Here is an 18513-nt window from a genome sequence, read left to right as displayed (position 1 = left end):
ACCTCTTTCACACATGTCCTCACGCTCCACAAAACCAAGTTACTAACCATTTAAATTAAATGATTTCGCTAAGGATTAGGCAACGACCCTACGACAGGTGAGGGAAAAGTTTTGCATTTAATTTGCAAACGCCAGAAGGATCATGTTTCCAATGCTACTCTCGAAGTACGATCGAGTGAGAAGCAGGTTACATACCTTTAACTAGTTTTAACACGACACGCGCGGACACTAGAGCAATAATTGGTAACAACTTGAGTTAAACAAAAGGATAGACATCATAACCGTGCTAAGGGCTTACGATTACGAATAATTTTAATACTGTAACGAATGCGTCCCGGTCCTTCCCCAAATCCTGTCCCGATCTTCGTTTATGCGTGTGCAACCTTCCCGTCCCATTGCAATTGTATGTAAATAATCCAGTAAACGTTAATATAATAATAAACGAATGAATGTTTTTAATAGTACGGAGCACGCCGTTTCTGTTTTATTTCATGGCTTCGTAGGAGGAAATACAAAATGCTACGCAATTGTTCCATTCGCAATGGAGCGTTTTTCGTTGATTTTTGTCGCCTTATTTCGCAAATAAGTAAATGTGTTCCCGTAAAGGGTAAGGTTGACTTAACGTAAAGCTAAAAGGTAGGTGATGATTGATACTCCTAACTATGTAATCCCGTACACGGGCAAGATACACAAAGGGAAAATTGACAGACAATAGCCGAAGGATCACTTGAACAAAAATATAGGGGAAAACCAAATCCTACCCAGAGTCTCGCCTTCAACGGCACAGTTTTGTACGTACAGTTCCTAGCCAGCACCATCCTGAATTTCAACTATCTCCCCGGTGTGTACCGCTACAACACACAAACACACGGGAAGTGGTAAACTCTTTTTCATCTATGCAACGGAGACAATCATGAGACTCTTTTTTCAATCCTTTCCTAACTATTCGCGAAGATCAAATGATCGGAAGGGAGAAAGGGATACGCTTAGCGAGTTACAACGATAGCGGATTCTGTTTGTGCCCTTGTCTAAGATATAGTGGTAAAATGCATCCCAGCTAATGCTGCTTGTAAGGAGATATGATGATGATGATGATCGATAAGCGAGGGACATTTACTTATGGCAATGTCCGCTCTGGCACGAAAGGGGTATCAAATACTTGAGCGCTGGCGGACGCCATTAGACATCCGTCTGTTGTGTACTGCCTGCTTTCCCAGCCTTCGATCCATCCTGAGCTGCCTTGGAGATCTGAACGCCCATCGAACCGAGCAGGTTTGCTGCCGGACCGGGACCACCGATCTGTGACTGATAGCTTTCCATCATGTTGCGCAGTGTGTTCACGTCAATGTCGACCGGCTTGAATGATTCGATGTCATCGAAATCATCCTGATTGGCACCGCTGGTCGACGTGCCTCCCGCAGCTGTGTTCGATTGTGTTTCCTCACCATCAATAACCGTTTCGAAGCTCTTGCCAATCGTTGTCCCGGCCAACTCACGGTCCATTTGATCCATGTACGTTTTAAGCTCGCCCTGAACGGCCCGATCGGTGCGCGTCGGTGACATGTCCTCGATGTTCCGATCGTACTCGTCCTGGCTGTAGTCGCTCATGTCGGACTCATCGGACGAATCCCAGCGATCTTCCGGTATCAGCAGATCGAGCATGTTCTTCACGTGCATTCCGAACGCACCGGCATCGAAGTCTACCGTTGCCGACTGGTGAACGGGCGACTCCGGTTTGGTCGGTTCCTTCGCCCCACCGGACGATTGCCCATTAACCTGTCGATCGTGTGCAGTTTTGCTTTTGGTTCGCTTCGGTTTGACGGGTGACTTGAGGGGGCCCAAATCTAACCTGGCCAGCGTCTCCTTGGCGGCCTGTTCGTCCGCCGGTACGACGACACCGTCGAATTCGCTTTTCTGTTCCAAAAAATCACTCACCATCGAGGTGAACGTTTCCGCCGCATTTGTATTTCCGTTGAGCGAAAACAGTTTCTTCGCACCGTACCGCTTCGTAAGCATCTGGTCGAGTTCCTCCGGGGTAATGTTCATCCACTCGTCGCTATCGGGGACCGGTAGGTCCGCTCCTTGCTTGCGCAACTCTTCCACATCCCACTCGTTGCGCCGAAGAATGGACACAATTTCCTCGCCAATCTTTGGCATCGTACGCATCGTGTCCCTGTGGTCCGCATAGTAATCCTGCGCGATTCCCAGCAATCGCGTGTGCTCCTGCGAGCCCTCGATATTATCCCGGAAGTAGCCCTTCGCCTTGAGCGACTCGTAGTATCCCTTCCATCCTTTGTCCGTTTCCCAATCGGTGCGGTTTGCCTTGGCCTGTGATGCCAGGATTTCAAAGCCACAAGCCAGCTTCAGGCCGAGGATATGCGCTTTATGGTTCGGGTCGGATGCTGCCGGAACACTCCAGCCCGTGCGTCGGTCCGGTAGGTATCGGCTTTGTGCAAGCATTGCGTACAAGCATTTCGTAAATGTGACGCTAGTATAAACGCAGCTCTCCGGCGGGAAATAACGCATAGCGCGGCAAACTTTCAAATCAATTGGGTCGCGACTACAAAACGCTAATACGGCCGGTGCGACAAGCTGTGGGTTCTCGCGTAGAACGGCCGCAACACCCACCGGTACGTACACCGTTGCCCGATGGTGATGTTCGGCGATTTTTCCGGGAAAATCCTGGATCCTCTCCCGAATGCAGCGATCTACACTTTCGCTGACGCAATACTGCGTTCCGTCCGCTCGGTGAACAAGTTCAAGACAATGCTTTATGTCGCCCGTAGTCTCCTTTTTTTCATTCTCAGCGGGTTCAACCAACCGTAGCGATCCGTTGAGGATGAAAACTCTTCCCTCACAACTTTCCGGGTTTGCCCAGTGCGGCAGTTGCTCGGCGGCCTCGATGAGCAAAAATTCTCCATCAGCATCGACCACCCGAGCCACCAGTCCGGGAATGCGTTCCGTAAGATGGAACAGCAGTGCGACGATGAACCATTCGTCTTGAATGTTGTCACCGACGTGGGAAATCCCGTACAGATGAGATGGTAGTTTGGCTAAAAATAGATCGATCAAAGTTCAACTTTAGTGCCCTGCGTTGCCTGCAAAGCGAGAATCGAAACACCGTTATTACCATTGACCGCACCGTTGTCACCCGTGGCCGCCTCAATGAGCATCCTCGAATCGTTCATCAAGCGCGAAACCACTCGAAATCCATCCCGATGCCAAATGTACGAGCGACAGAATTCCTCCGCCAGCTGATTCACCTTTTGCAGCACGGGCTCCAGGGTGGAGCTTTCACTGTTTTCCAGCTCGACATCGGACGGGTCCGACGAGCCGGCGGGGAACAGAAAATATTCCACAAAATCATCCTCACGAATCGACTGCAATATTTCTCGATGCGACATGATGACACCAGTGTCGTTTGAAGCACTGCAACAGCAAAACTATCCCAACTACTCGTCCGCGAGGTAGCCCTTGGAAAGGTGTTTGCCCCCGCTCCCGAACGGATTCAATCGATATTCCCCAGAAATGGGATGGGAAGGACAAAGTTGATACGCTGTACGGTTCACTGAACAGTTTCTTTGTTGACGGACAAAAACGGTCGCGCCAAACAGCTGCTGTCAAAAAGTGCTGAATGTCAGACTAATCGCGCATAGAGTTGTGCCCTATGAATCTTTACGCAGGATTCATTCACGTGAATCTTTCAACAAAGACTCATTCCGATTAAACTATGAATCGTACAGGCTATGAATCTCAAGACATTGATTCATCTTGCGAAACATGCATAATTCTTGGTAAATCTTCAATTAAACTTTCATGTCTCTTCATGATTCTTGGATGAGTATAGGTTAGGCGACCCAAAAAGAGGAGGTTTTCCCCCCTATTTTAGTGAATTTTTGAGCTATATCAATCTCTTATTCAAATAATTTTGCCTCTTTGGGATTCATGAGTCTGTCATTCAAAAATTCATGAATCTCAAAATCAAAGCAAAGAGTCAGCAAGATTCAGATTTATGAACCCAACTCTATTCGAGCAGTTTCATCAATGCACCTAACCGGCAACTGCATGCACAAATTACAAAATGCAGGCCCTGCATCCTTTGCAACATTACGAAATTGATTTTTATGTTCTAAAAAAAACTTCTACATGTTGATACACGTGAAATCCAGTACAGCACCTTAAATCGATAGTTTCACTACATGATTCATGCTGCCGGGCGTTATGTAAACGATAGATCAAAGTATCTTCACTTGCCGGAAGTGTTCGTTTCCTTATGTTGAGTTCCTGCTGCTTTCGAAAACCACGCAGAAGCAAACGCATGACAAGTTAACTGGTATCAACACCTATCAGGGTTTTTATTGACTAATAGTACAGAAATCCAAACATACAAGCTATGACATATCACTCCTTATCATACAATCTCCTTCACCTGCCCCGCTCCTAGCCAGCCAAACAGAATTAGTTGCTCTTCTGTTTCTTCTTGTAGTCCTCAAGGGCTGCTTTGATCGCATCTTCCGCCAGCATCGAGCAGTGCAGCTTAACCGGCGGTAGCGAGAGCTCCTTGGCGATGTCTGTGTTCTTCAGCTGATTCGCCTGATCCAAGGTTTTACCTTTGACCCATTCGGTAGCCAACGAGCTAGATGCAATCGCTGATCCGCACCCGAACGTCTTGAACTTGGCGTCGACGATTTTGCCATTTTCATCCACCTTAATCTGCAGTTTCATCACATCGCCACAGGCCGGTGCACCGACTAGCCCCGTGCCGACGTTCTTGTCCTTCTTGTCCATCGAGCCGACATTCCGGGGGTTTTCGTAGTGCTCCAGAACGTTCTGGTGGTACAGGGCGACGGGGACACTGCGCGCCCGGGTGATCTTCAGCAGCGTATTTACGTTACGTGGGAGAGACATTGCGCCGGTGATACACTGAGATGATACCGATAATTTAGAAACTACAAAGAAATTCACAGACACAATCGCTTTCGAACCGTTCTTCGTCACAAGCTATTGCGTTGTGGTCGACAATAACAAAATACGTCTGGTATATTCTGATTTTCAGCTGATTGCTGTCATTTCGTTTACACCATATGTTCGTAGAGTTCAGCGTAACACACATTTAGACAAATTGAACAAGGCTAAATTTACACGAATAATTTATTTCGTTCCTTTTATGAGACTGAGTTTAATATACAACAACTGTCCTAAGCATGAAAAGAAGCTTTGCTCATGTCGTATTCTTATCTCTTCACGTATTTCGATAAAATCAACCTAGTCTATCGCCGTATCTTGCGCAAAGAAACAAAAAGAAAATTTGTTTGTACACAAAGTACTGTCAGCTTCCGCATGTGGGATCAATCAGCAGTGTTTTGTTTATCGTCAATGTTTTAACTAAAACTTGTATTCCTCCTGTTGTGCATCGCAAGTGTTTTGTACAATAGTTGATCCTGCTAGAAGGATTCCCTCAAAATGAGCTTCAATAGACGAAATAACAATAAACAGGGCAAAGCCTCAGAGCCGCTCAGCGCTTTGGCTTTTCCTCAACAAAAAGTTATCGTGGTCAACGGTCAGTTAATGGGTTAAATGCGCACTCAAGCAATAATCCAACTCCTATATTTTTTTTATATTGTAGACAAAATTGGATTAGAATCACAATCAAAAACGATCGTTCAGCAATGGTTACAAGAGCTTCCCAATGGCACGAAGGTGGAACCATGTCCTGTAGAAAGTCTAAAAGAATCGACGCCGTTTTTATTCGCATGCGCCTCCAAATTGGAACGCCGGTTCGAGCTTCGACAGATATTCGCTTTTGTTTCTGACTGTAAACAAAACGCGACCGTTACGCACCTCTGCATTTGGGTGACGGAAAGTAAACTGAAACATTCGTTCCTGTTGCCTTACCTCGAGCATATGGCCGATACGGTGATTACCTTCGAGGACCACGAACACATCGCACTGCTGGTGAAGAAAACAAGCGGAGCAGTTACCAACAAATACTACCAGTTCGAGGTTCCACCATCGATGAAAACGATTCACGTCACGGAAGTGCCCCGACCGGCGCAAGCAAGGGAAGGGGCTTCCGTCGCAGCAGCAGTTGAACCACCACCAAATCCGGCCTCTCTTGGAACGTTCAAAATCGACTTGAAGGAGGAGGAGATTAAGGCGAAGAATGCGCTTACGTTGCCGTTTGAATTGTAAGATTTTTATCCAAATGTGTGTTTTACAGAATCGGTATTCCAGCTGATTGTGTTCTGTTTTCAGCTACAAAACGACTTCAGAAGGAGGAAAAATTCTCTACCATCCCGATGCCGACGATGACCTAGACGAAGAGGACCCGGATGATGATTTGTTGATATAGGAATATTCAATATACGCAGCAATATTTCAATAGAGCAATTGACACATCCTTTTTTTATTATTGCATTCTTCGTTCTCGTATAGCTGCTGTACATATTGCTGTACACTGAGGTGCCTATGTCGCGGTCTCACAATTGCCAGCTGCCTCACTAAGACGACTAACTTTGATTATACTAACGGACTACCTAGAGATTTCATGTTCACAAACATTTTTAACGAGTTACATTCTGACCATCCTTGTGGTTTCCGTTTTTTTTTCTTTTTTGGCAGTGCTTGTTCATTTAACGCCGACTGCTAGACTTTAAATGGCTTAGGGAGGAGGAACATATAAGGAAGGGTGCGTTATGAGCAATTGACTTGTAATTAAAATGCATTAAAGGTGCGCTCAACACGGAAGATGCGTGCAATGCCAGGCTACCGGGAGGCCAATGTTATAGAGGAATAATTTGTTCGATATGTACCAACGCCTGGTAGAGAAAGTGTTCACGTCACACGTGACTTTTACAAATAAGCAGCACACAGTTGAGAGGAATGGGAAAATAACAATCCAATATAACAACAATCAATCATCACAAACAACTAATGGCACTGTGTCAATCCGTTCTTGACCTATCTCCATTAATTGGCCGACACTACCACGGACACGAGATCACTTTTCGGATCCGGCGACAAACTGCTCCAACTGGTGGACGCACAGTCAACGAAGCGAACGTCCTGGTCCTTGCCAGTCGGCATCCCGTCGTTGACCAAACAGGTTTCACGAAGTTTGAAAAATTCCGGAACGAGTTTGTCAAGCTGCTCTTGAAGTGGATCATCGGTATCCTGATGATCGTTGCGCCCATGATCACCGGAGTGGCCCACCGAGGATCCATGGCGTGTTTTACGACTAGTCGAGGCCACATTAGTTGACCTCCGGCGGTCAGAAGGTGGAAGCATCTGCCGATGGGTGTGCTGCTCCGGTAGGGTCATCCCTCGGTAGGTCGACGAGGCAACCAGAAACCGGGTCACACCGAGTAGGACGTTCTCGTGCAGAAGCCGTGCACTCCAAACCCCCGCCAGTAGGGGCGTTTTTAGCTTGTTTCCCTTCTGGAAGTGGTTGAAGCTATGCGCCGGTCCGGTGGGATTATCTTCCACCGTGAAATGATTGCTGCTGGCCACCACCCCCAGCGGGTCGATCCATTCCACCGTGAGCGAGTAGTTGGTGGCGTTTCGTTTATGTTTTTCCAACTCGCCGGTCGGTGGCGCCAGTCGAAATATTAGCGCCGGTTCGGCATTTGTCCCTACGATGCGGGGAAAGTTGCGCGACAACTGTTCCTTTTCGTCGTACTCCGTGCTCACCTCGAGGTGCGTCAGCCGGCGGGCGAGATACGCGCCGTGGGTAACTTTTGCGGTCGTCGAAGGCGATACCCAGGTTTCCAACTCGACCCGCAGCCCGGAATCGACGAGCAGTGCCTCGTGCCGCACGAGCAGTCCCCGGTAGGTGTCTCGTTCGAGATAGTGCGTAAGCTGGCGTACGCGGTACGGTTCATAAAACTGAACCCCATTCGAGTGGACATTTAACCGCAGCAAACTATCCACCACGTTCAACAGTGCACCATCCGGGGTGGAGCTGTCCTCGTGGTGATACACGTTCTGCCAGTACGCATGCAAACTCGGATAGTCGGCCGGGTACGGGCCGAAGATCCACTCCTCGAGCTGCAGCACGATCGCCTGATTGACCAGTGCTTCGAACTTGCGTGCGAAGAAAAGTTTCTTCTGCTGACTGCCCTGCAGCCGGTCCCAATCTTCCCCCCGGAAGTTGTTCGGGCTGCACCCGCACCAGTCCACAATGTGCCGGTACTGGCACTTGCAACCCAGCTGCCGCTTCCAGTTCGTCATGTGCAGATTGTTGTTGGTGTACGTATGACAGAAGCGCGAGTTTCGCAGTGCCGTATGGAAGAACGATTCCGCCGGCAGGATCGTGTACTCAAACACTCGCATCAGTCCCTTGATAAGCGCGTCTCTACCCTCCTCCCCATCGCCGGCCGTGACGTACTTGGCGAACTCCCGCGACAAACACACCCAATCGCTTCCACCGTCGATGACGATGCCGGCCGGCAGGGAACGATCTCCGATGCGCCACATACGATTGTCGCACTCCACGAACGTCATATCGAGGCCTTGCTTCTGTATGAATCGCTGCACCTCGCGGCCATGATTGCGCACAAAGTTTTGCTCCCGATTGGCGGTCAGAAAGGTGGCCAGCTGATCGACCGTTTTCAGCGGGAAGTCGCTTTCGCTGAGGTTCAGTACAAAGTCCCACTGCCAGCTGGATTCGCGCAGAAGGTGCTCCATCGAGGCAAGCAACATTTGGAGCAGTGACGCACCACCCCAGATTGATGAGAAGCGTTTGCGAGCTAGGCGGATGTTGGGAAAGCGCGATTCAAGCTTGAGCAGTTCGCGGTACAGATATTCCTGGCGCTGGAAGAAAAAAAAAACAACGGAGGGTAAATAATGAATATGGTGTTGTTTGGATATTTGTTACTTTGGATGGTTTAGCATGGAACAGAATATTTTTGCTTGAAGGAATTACCACCGAAATTGAGATACCTTACGATACTTGCAACAAAAAAGAGTGGCTTATTGTTTCTCGGCGCCTTTTCGTTCACCAGGTGAACGTACGCCGAAAACTGGTTCGAAATCAATTAAAAAAATGGAATAAAACTTCCGTTATCCTTTCACCCGGCAGAACGCTGGTGTGCCAGCATTGTACACTGTCCCCAAAACATTCATCGCGTACCTCGCGGTCGAGTGCCGTCGTTTCACCGATTTTTCATCCTCCCCTTTGTAAGCATCATCAAGAGAAGAACTTCTTTTGGGTTCAGAGCAAGTGGGCAAAACAGTAAACTAATTAAGTTTTATTACTTGTTCGTGCTTCTAGTTTTATCAAGGTACGAACTTGTTTTATGTTGTTAGACACTTCAGGTCTGCCGAACTCAACTGATGTGGATTTTTAAGTATTTTATGGCTTAAGAAGAAAGGTTAAATATTTATTTGGAAGTCTTGTGCTGCTCTTCTAAAATAAGTTACAACATACATCAAATATGTTGAAGACCCAAACTTTCCAAATAAGCTCATACTATATATGGCTATCAGCGAGAAGAAAACATTTGAATTAAAAAAAAAATATAAGCCTTAAACGTATGATCCATTCTAACCACTTTAATGTGTGTAATAGCATGTGCTCGTGAATTCCGAAAAAGAACATAAAACATGCCAACATAAATCGCTTTGGTGGTCAAGAGTATATGTCCATTTTTTTTTTATGTAAACGTTTTAAACATGTTCTTTAAACACATTCAACTTACCGCATCGATATGTATGTAGTAAAAGTGTCGGGGACTATATAATGCCTTCAGCAAACGGTGCACCTGCCGTACGGCTCTTCCATTCAGTGTTAACAGGAAGACGATTCGCACCGACTCTTCGTCAGGGTTTGGTACCGCTTCGGTTATTTTGGCCGCAAACTCTACAACGTACAAGGAAAGCAATGAGAGAACGCTAAGGGACATACGCAAACCCGTTAGAAAACGCACTTCGTATGCCAGTTTCGTACACGTTCATGGTAAAGAACCCTCCGCAGGCTTCCTTTGGGTCTCCGGGACACTTTATGTTGCAGCTGGAATCGGGAAGTTTTACCGATACCTTCGGTTCATCATCGCCGCAGAAACATTCGTAACTGAAGTAGAGTAAATATTGCAACAGATTATGTTGTTAAAAGATAACAAACATACACACACACGTACCCATACTGGACCCCAGCAAAAGGATACCCGGACTGTAGGCACAGTCGGATACACTTTTCCGGTGAGTTTGCTGTCTTGAAGGTGGTAAAATATCCGGAGAGTAATCGGAAATCTTTCTCATCCCGGAAACACCCTAGCGCACGGTTCGGCAAATGGGTACCTCGGGGGCAGGAATTCGGCAACTGGTCGGGATAGAAGGTGCCTTCCTTGATCTTGCATGCCACATCGACAATCTTTGCCTTGCAGCTCTGACTCTTGGCCCGATGGATGGCGGACACGGTTTCCTTGCGAGTTAGTTCGCACGGTGGCACAAAATCGAGCTCTTCTAGCCTGAGGCTCGATTGTGCCGGGCCGTTCTCCTTACCCCCGGCAACCTCCCGGTGGTTCCGATCCGTGTCCGATTGTTTCCCTTTTGCCGCATCGTTGCTAGCCGCCGAAAGGTTCATCCCAGCTGCACCATCGGTGGACGGTTTTTTCACATACTTTTCGTACAACTTCCGACTGAGATCACGCTCCTCCGTCGTTTCGTTACCGGACAGCGGTATGCGGAGCAGTTTGTAGGCAAGAAATAGCTGCGCGGCCACGATGAGAAGCCCGATAAGGACAAACACTCTGTAGCGCCACATTAGGCGAAGGGCAAGCTTCTGCATGGTCGCGGTGGAGGGTAGAAAATCAGCTCGGCGTCGTTGCTAACAGTTGTTGATCGTTGAACGCTGGAAAATGCTGAACTTGCTACCGTGCGAGAACACAGCCTGACTACCATTGGATCGTCTTACCGGCGTCACCAGGTGAACGCACCCCGAAAACTGGTTCGAATTCAATTAAAAATGAAATAAAACTTCCGCTATCCTTTCACTCGGCAGAATGCTGGTGTGCCAACATCGTACACTGTCCCCAAAAAATTCTTCACCGACTTATGCTGACGTACGCACCTTGCGACCGTGTGCATACGACGTACTCGGATTACGTGAACCGGTTGGAAGAATCAAATTATATTCAATTAACCAACAACATCAGCGGTACTCCAGATAGCAATCCCACTGCGTAAAGTGAAAGGAACGCAGCAAAATTGTATGCTACACTGCGATGATGGAATTGTTTATGTTTTTTATTTACATGTTTTACATGTATTCGGTATCGGAAAGTTAATCGCGATTGAAGCGCCTCTTTTGAACTGAAAAATTGCCAATAGCGCAATTGTTTTAAGCAATTAAACTACCTTTCCTAGCGTTGACTAGTTGAAATATTATAATGTAATTCTATACTAATTTTCAATTTTGACCGAACCAAAATGTAAACAACGAGGTGCTGGCGTTGTGCCATGTGCGAAAGAGCTACCTCATCTGTTACGATCACTTGGCTGGGTTCGACCGTTCTTTTTCGAAGTAAACATCAACTTGATTAGAAATTGTCTACACTACGGAGTTTTTCAGCGGCTCGTGTAGCGGGGCTTATAAATTTCAAATTCGGGTGCGTTTACATTCGAGAGGCTGTTTACAAACCAAAACAAACGCACACATGTGTACAAGTCAAAAAAGCCTACCAAATCGCGTGACTACATTAGGCGTACCATACCAAAAACTTGGTACGGTCTAGCTCCAGCGTACCATACCAAATTCAACCCAGCACTTCTGGGTTGGCTGACGATGGTGTGCTCGAAAGAGCTCGATGAAGTACTCGACTTTTCATATTGGTAAGAACTTGGAGCAGTTATCAGTTAATTTGTGGAGAGCATCAACTATTTCGTTTTGAAAGAAGTTATACAGCATTCAATCCGTTGATAAAATTATTCTCATCTTTTCTAAGTCGTGAAACAATGTGGTAAAACGAATCTTATTGTTTTCATTTGCCTGTAATTACCATTTGTAACCGTAAACTGCTGGATTCAGTTTGAATACATAAGGTGAGCAGGACAAAGCATGGGGTTGGAGTGAGAGGTTTTGTGACTACACTTGCATCGCTCGATTCTGACAGAAAAATCGGTTTTTGACGCTAGGAACGTACCGTAGATGTACCATATTTGGCGCGGTTAAGGAAATTCTGCATAAAAAGTTGAATAACAAAAAAAATGTTTGGTCAAATCATACCATTTTTTGCACAGTGCTAGCCTAACTACCATAGAATATAAGAAAAATAAGTGAGAAACTCTTAAATTGTTATTTCTTCAAGTTTCAGAAACTCTTTGTGTGGCACATTATGTTCCTAACTTGGCGCATGGTTTTTGCAATGTTCCTTACTTGGCGCGATGTGTTCCTAATTTGGCGCACTTAAAACAAAATGGATGTAGTTCATTGAATTCAACAGCTACAGTGACCGGCAGGAAAAAGTGCCCACTTCGAATTTTGTTGATTTTCGCTCAATATTTTTTTCTCAATCCATTCAAATATACTGGAAGTATTTTTCGTATATTGATTTACATATTTCATATAAGATCCACTTATGAGTAAGCGAAAACAAACATATTTTGATTTTGAGAAAAAAATAATAAAAAAAGTATCTAAAAAAACCGTGACAAGAAAAAGGGCCCACTTCAGTTATTCATTATTATACATAAAAATAAGAAATAATAAATGCATTTTCATATTTTATATGTTCTCTTTTAGCTTTAAGAACCTGCTGAAGGTGCTTTGGCATGCTTTCTACTAGGATTTTTAGTTTTTGGGGATTTTATTCTTCTCAAGCGCGCATTAGAGCTTCAAAATTGTCGTTTTTATTCGATACATCAGTTTTGTCCACCCTGGCATCGAGAACTGCCCACAAATTCTTAATCTCCGGGCTCTGAGGCGGCCATTTCAACAGTTTTGTCCGACAAGACGGGAAGAAAGACTTCGTCTTCTTGGCAGTATGTCGAACTTGGCCCCGCCGGGCTGCGTGGAACTTGCCCACGCCGGGAGAACGAACTTCTCTTCAAGGCCCGTCAGGATCAGTGAAATCTCCAGATTTTGTTGCAGGATGTTTATCGTTAAAATTTTAACACCGTTAATGTTCCCAAGGCTCCCCACTCCACTGGACGAAAAACAACACCAGACCACCATATTGCCTCCTTCATGGCATACTGTGCCCTGGATGTGGCGAACCTACAGCATTGCCTCCTTCGATCTGCACTGTATACGTTCATGCCATCTTCGATTAAAAAGTTCAAATTTTGATTGGTTAGACCACAGAACCGTTTACCAGGACTCTAGAGGCATAGCAGCATGTTCCTCAGCGAGCTTAAGACGCTTGGCCTTATTGGAGGCAAAGAGCCAAAGAGGCCGGAAACCCACCGTATGCGCACTTAAATAATATCCTAACGTGAGTGCCCCGCTCGGGTACTCCCTATCTAGCTTAACGAAACTAACTTAGGAACTAATTCAGTGAGTTACAGTGTGTCTTACAATTATTACTCCACGACACTCCTAGCAAGTCTGCTCTGTAACCCGTATGCAACAAGCCGACGACGGATAGTTCTTTCGAAAACTGATGAGTGAAGTGTTTCCATGACCTCTCTGACAGTTACTTTTGGATTTTTTTGATCTCACGAATGATCTTAGTGTCCATGCGTGCATCTGTTTTGCACATGTCTCCCCTACCAGGGCGATCCGCCTATGTTTAAAATTTCATTGTGATTTTTCCTACCGCTGCCTTGTGGATTTCGTGCTTTGAATGAATTACTTCAATGTAAATGAGTGTCATAAAACATATTCTATGCAAGGTGTTGGAAACGTTTCGGTCCAACGAAGCTGCCCGAACAGAAACGTCGCCGCGACGGCGATGTTTTTTAGATAAGCATAAAAAGGATCGAAGGACGCGCCTTCGATCTCTTTGCAAGGCGAAACAGTGAGAAGCCGGACAATTTTTTGGCGTATCGAACGACCTTAATAAAGTTAGTTTCAAAAGGCAAGAAAAGCTGGTGCCTTTCATTTATTCCCGCAAATATATCTACAACCAAATATATCTGTATATTGTATATCTACAACCAAATATTAATTAAACACGTGATCATACATGTATAAATATCAGAAATGGTGCTAACAAACCTAAAAAATATTAAAACGCAATAAATTGGTTAGCCCTCAATGGAAAAGTTGGTAAAATCCCAAATGAAGCCCCCCCGGCGCCGCATCGTCTTCATTTTTTCCACGTTTGCGCCTGAAAGTTATGCAATAGGTGGTACATCAATTCAGTTTGAATATTTGAACCGTTGATTTTCCGTTAGAAGCTGTAATGATTTGAACTAATCGGTTAAATTGAGCAAGATGGACATCATAAACCAATGAGTCGGACTGAAGAAATGAGTTTGAAACGGCGGCGCGCCCGCAGCGAGCGCAGCGAGCGGACTGCGCTAGGTCTACCGAAAAAGGGAGTTTGTTATAAACTTGTGAAATAAGGGGGGCCCGTGGGCCCCCCTCATACCACACCCCTAGTTTCATTGCGTAGCCGAATTTTCATAACCTCATGCAAGTAATGCATGAGGGAGTTCATGTTGTACATCCTTTTCAGTATAACTATAATCTTTAATTTAACGAGACATTCAATTCAAACGGTTCACACAACGGCATTTGTTTCACCCATTGCATACCTTTTAGGTACATCCGCTCACAAATGGTGTAGCCACGACAGCGATTTCGGCAGGGGGGCTTCATTTGGGATTTTACCCAAAATATGTTTGTTTTCGCTTACTCATTAGTGGATTTTATGTGAAATATGTAAATCAATATACGAAAAATACTTGCAGTATATTTAGTTGGATTGAGGAAAAATTATTGGGCGAAAATCAACAAAATTCGAAGTGGGCACTTTTTCCTGCCGGTCACTGTATATTCAAAAGTCAACTTAAAACAATAGAAACACTTTTCAACAGCAATTTAAAAAACAATTTAGCTTTTTTTGCAGCGGACTTTGGCTTCTCTCGTGGAAATAAAACTATCTCATCGCTAACTTTTATTATCTCATTCATCAAAGCCTTCTATGATTCAAAAATATCTAGCAGCGCAAACAGTCATACGCGTCGAGCACGGACTACGATCGAAAAATATACGTTCGAATCGAGTTGTCAAAGGTCACTCAAGTGAAAAAGCGCGGGAAAATTTTCACTCATCTCCCCTTAAATATGTTCATTTTACCTGCCATTTTGAATGTGAACGAAATGAACTCTTTGGGCAAATCCGTTCCCCATCCAACACAAAATGAACATTTCTCCATACAAAATGGGTCCCGGTTTTGTCAACGGTTCTCTCAACGATCGTCCAGTTAAACCGGGATAATTCATTCGGAGCAAAGCCGGCAAAAACGAAAAAGAGGAGAGCCCTGATGGGCCCCCTTCTCTCTTCTGCCTTCTACAACACTCTCATGCCTCGAGCACACAGCGGGATTCGAACCCAACCTCTCCAACTCCGGTCTGTGTACGCTAACCACTAGACCGGCGCTCTTGCTTGAGAATGGCGCGCTAAATGTACAATATATATCTAGCTACATGCGTTTGCATGCATCGTTAGCGATCGCTAGCGTAGGCCTCAACCAAGAGCAGGCCATTTAAGGCTCTCGCGGGGTCTTCGCGTACACTCTCTGCACTGCCGTACGGTGGAGAGCGTGTAATTGTATGGAGCGAATTGCGCTCTTTGAGGGCTTCGCACTTGTTTGTATCGACGCGTGCTCAGGCTTCATACAAGTTTTGCTCACTCTTCATATAAGTTACGCTCGCGGGCGGGTCGAAAATTGTCGGCCCTGCAGCGCGAATGCGACGGAGCATAAGTCAGTCGCTGCGTCTCGCTCCGATCCACGGGGATAGGCCTGAGTTCATTCAAAATTGGTAGTAGGGTCGTTCCCGTTTGTATGAGAAGAAATCCGCGAGGTTTTAAGCCGCGGATTCTCAACGAATTCGCACATTTGAGGGTTCTTATTTAAAAAAAGAGTGTTAATCGCTTTTCTGAGGATGCTATTTGTAGTTTTTATGAATTAATTATCTTATTGTATAATTATTGAAATGATTACCAACGACTTCGTTTGAAAAGAAACAATCATCCATTACATGGAAACACTTCAACGCATTCGGTATAAACGAAGCTGGAGGCTTCAAAGGAACCTTTGAACATATAAGGTATAAACGCAGAGAGAGTTCATTTTTCACCGACCGTCGAACGGATTTTATCCGATCGTAGTCCGTGCTCTACCCGATATTCTCCACGGTGAGTAATTAGGAACACTGTGAGCCAAACTTGGCGCAAAATTGTTCGCTTCAAAATTAGCATAAAAATCTCAAAAAGCGCCGAATCTAACCACGATTCATTGAAAATACTTACTTTTTAACAGTTTCTGATAAATAAAATCCCTAATAATTTTTCCTTTGCGTATAAATTATTGAAAACAGTTGAACCCACTTCTTAGCAGCGTTGCTAACGCGAGTAAAAATTGGCGCACTTGTGAGATGGAATTTTTCATTTAATTATATATACATTCAATAACTAAAAACCAATAACATGTTTTGATGCGGATGTATTGTACAAACATAAACAAATATTTAACTCCATATTTTAGGCTGAAATTATTTGGAAATAGGGTAAAAGAGTAAATGAGGCCCCGGGCTAGATTCTCCTCTTCCTATTGGTTCACATTAAGCGCCTGAAGCTATGCAAAGCGCGACACATGCATTCGTTTCGAATTTTTGAACGCTAACGGTTCGCTTAAAAGAACATAACGGTTTAAACTAATCACGCAGTGGAGGTTGAATGCGGATTAATATACTTTTACATGTTAAGTTACTAGTAAGTAAACTATACCACACACGATGGACAGCATGAAACAATGAGTTTAGTCGAAGAAATGAGTTGGAAACGGCGGCGCGCCCGCAGCGAGCGCAGCGAGCGGACTGCGCTAGGTCTACCGAAAAAGAGAGTTTGTTATAGTTTTGAGAAATAAGGGGGGCCCGTGGGCCCCCCTCATACCGCACCCCTAGGTTGATTGCGTAGCCGAAATTAACGGTACACATTACGGTTCAAATACTCGTAGGTTGAATTTAACGAATTAATGTATCACCAATTGCATACATTCAGTTTAAACGTCCACAAGAGGTGTAGCCACGATCGAAAACATGGCGGCCGGGGCCTCATTTACTCTTTTACCGGAAATAGTCTAATATCGAAAAAAATATTAGAAAGTGCGCCAAGTTTGGACCCGCGCCAAGTATGGTGCTTCTATGGTACCAGTTTTTTGGTATGGTACGCCTAATGTAGTCACGCGGAAAAATATACTTGGCAAGGTGTAGACGCGTACACCTTTGGTAGGAAACTGCATCACGGTTCTACTTGGGAATTTACAAGGTAACATAATATATAAAAGTACCCAGTTGACAAAATTTCAAATTTTTTGCAGCTGTCATGTAGTTACAGCAAGTTTTTCCATGGCAGATTGCTGGGACTCTTGCTGGAACTACATAGTACCAGCAACAATTTAAATTTCTGTCAGCAAGGTATATAAACCCCGCTACACGACAAACTGCAAGCGCAATTTTTAAAAACCGTATAAGTTTACGACAAAATCTTTGCGGTTCGTGTAGCCGCGTTTTGCGGTACCAACGCTGTCGCCAGTCAATGCAAGCGCAAAGTTCCTGACATTCTATGCACGCGTCATTCTCTGCTGTTTTTGTTTTTATGTTTCAGTTAACTCAAGAAGCTTCCTTCAAAGCAAACAAGATCTTATTTCAGTTCACACAAAAAGTAAAAGATGGATAATCTGATGGTAAGCGAAGTGTGGCTAACTACCCTAGCACGGGTCATCGAGGTGTGTATCCAAAACTTAGAACAAACTTGGAAAATCAAATGGAAATGTAATTTAGTTTCATCACAGGGAAATAAATCGCAAACAAGTACATCTATAGTGAATTTATAATTGATATTCTAGCTGTAAAATGACAAAATATTACCGTAGCTGCAAAATAAACAAGTAAATTTATCACCGTATGTCCGTTTATTTAGTTTTTGAGATATGTTATGTTTACATTTATTTCTTCTTCACCTTCTTCTTCTGGCGCATTTGAGTTTGCGGTTAGCTGCCAAAAACTTTGCAGGTGCAGTTTTCAGCTAACGAAGCTGAAAAGTTTTTGACATAATCTTTTCGGCTGTTCCCCTCTTTGCAGGGGAGGTGGGCCTCATAATTATCATATGAGAAATGTAATAAGAAATTACAAAAATTTCTTGATTCTTTCTGAAATCAAATACACTATAACAAACCATCAAATTTAAAAAAACTCAATCCAATTTGTGTCTTAAATTTCTGACATTTTTTATTGAACAAATGTATAAATAAGCTTTCACAATATTTTCAATTAAGTGCTTTTTCGGCTCCGTTCCAGAAGATAGTGCATATCGCTTTTGGGGTCTGGAGCAAAACTGCTCCACAT

At 44.7% G+C, this 18513-nt stretch overlaps 4 protein-coding genes across 4 annotated transcripts; 1 reads left to right on the top strand and 3 right to left on the bottom strand.

The window, feature by feature from the left end:
* Window positions 1-1010: 1010 nt before the first annotated feature.
* LOC131282057 (protein ecdysoneless) lies at window positions 1011-3548 on the bottom strand. The gene is made up of 2 exons (XM_058311446.1): window positions 3131-3548; window positions 1011-3053 (listed from the first exon to the last, which is right to left on the bottom strand). Exons 1-2 carry the CDS (start codon window positions 3402-3404, stop codon window positions 1180-1182), a joined length of 2148 nt encoding a protein of 715 aa, XP_058167429.1. The 5' UTR covers window positions 3405-3548; the 3' UTR covers window positions 1011-1179.
* Window positions 3549-4334: 786 nt separating this feature from the next.
* Window positions 4335-4990, bottom strand: LOC131282059 (iron-sulfur cluster assembly scaffold protein IscU). The gene has a single exon (XM_058311448.1). The coding sequence runs from the start codon at window positions 4906-4908 to the stop codon at window positions 4459-4461; it is 450 nt and encodes a 149-aa protein (XP_058167431.1). The 5' UTR covers window positions 4909-4990; the 3' UTR covers window positions 4335-4458.
* A 429-nt stretch (window positions 4991-5419) lies between these two features.
* On the top strand, window positions 5420-6527 carry LOC131282058 (uncharacterized). Its single transcript, XM_058311447.1, has 3 exons — window positions 5420-5560; window positions 5627-6188; window positions 6256-6527. Exons 1-3 carry the CDS (start codon window positions 5464-5466, stop codon window positions 6350-6352), a joined length of 756 nt encoding a protein of 251 aa, XP_058167430.1. The 5' UTR covers window positions 5420-5463; the 3' UTR covers window positions 6353-6527.
* On the bottom strand, window positions 6334-11026 carry LOC131282056 (xylosyltransferase oxt). The gene is made up of 4 exons (XM_058311444.1): window positions 10137-11026; window positions 9927-10069; window positions 9699-9859; window positions 6334-8811 (listed from the first exon to the last, which is right to left on the bottom strand). The coding sequence occupies exons 1-4, from the start codon at window positions 10784-10786 to the stop codon at window positions 6970-6972; spliced, it is 2796 nt and encodes a 931-aa protein (XP_058167427.1). The 5' UTR covers window positions 10787-11026; the 3' UTR covers window positions 6334-6969.
* Between the last annotated feature and the right edge of the window lie 7487 nt (window positions 11027-18513).

Source organism: Anopheles ziemanni, chromosome 2 (genome assembly GCF_943734765.1).
Source record: "Anopheles ziemanni chromosome 2, idAnoZiCoDA_A2_x.2, whole genome shotgun sequence".
Classification (NCBI taxonomy): domain Eukaryota; kingdom Metazoa; phylum Arthropoda; class Insecta; order Diptera; family Culicidae; genus Anopheles; species Anopheles ziemanni.
This window is presented reverse-complemented; position numbering and strand designations above follow the sequence as displayed.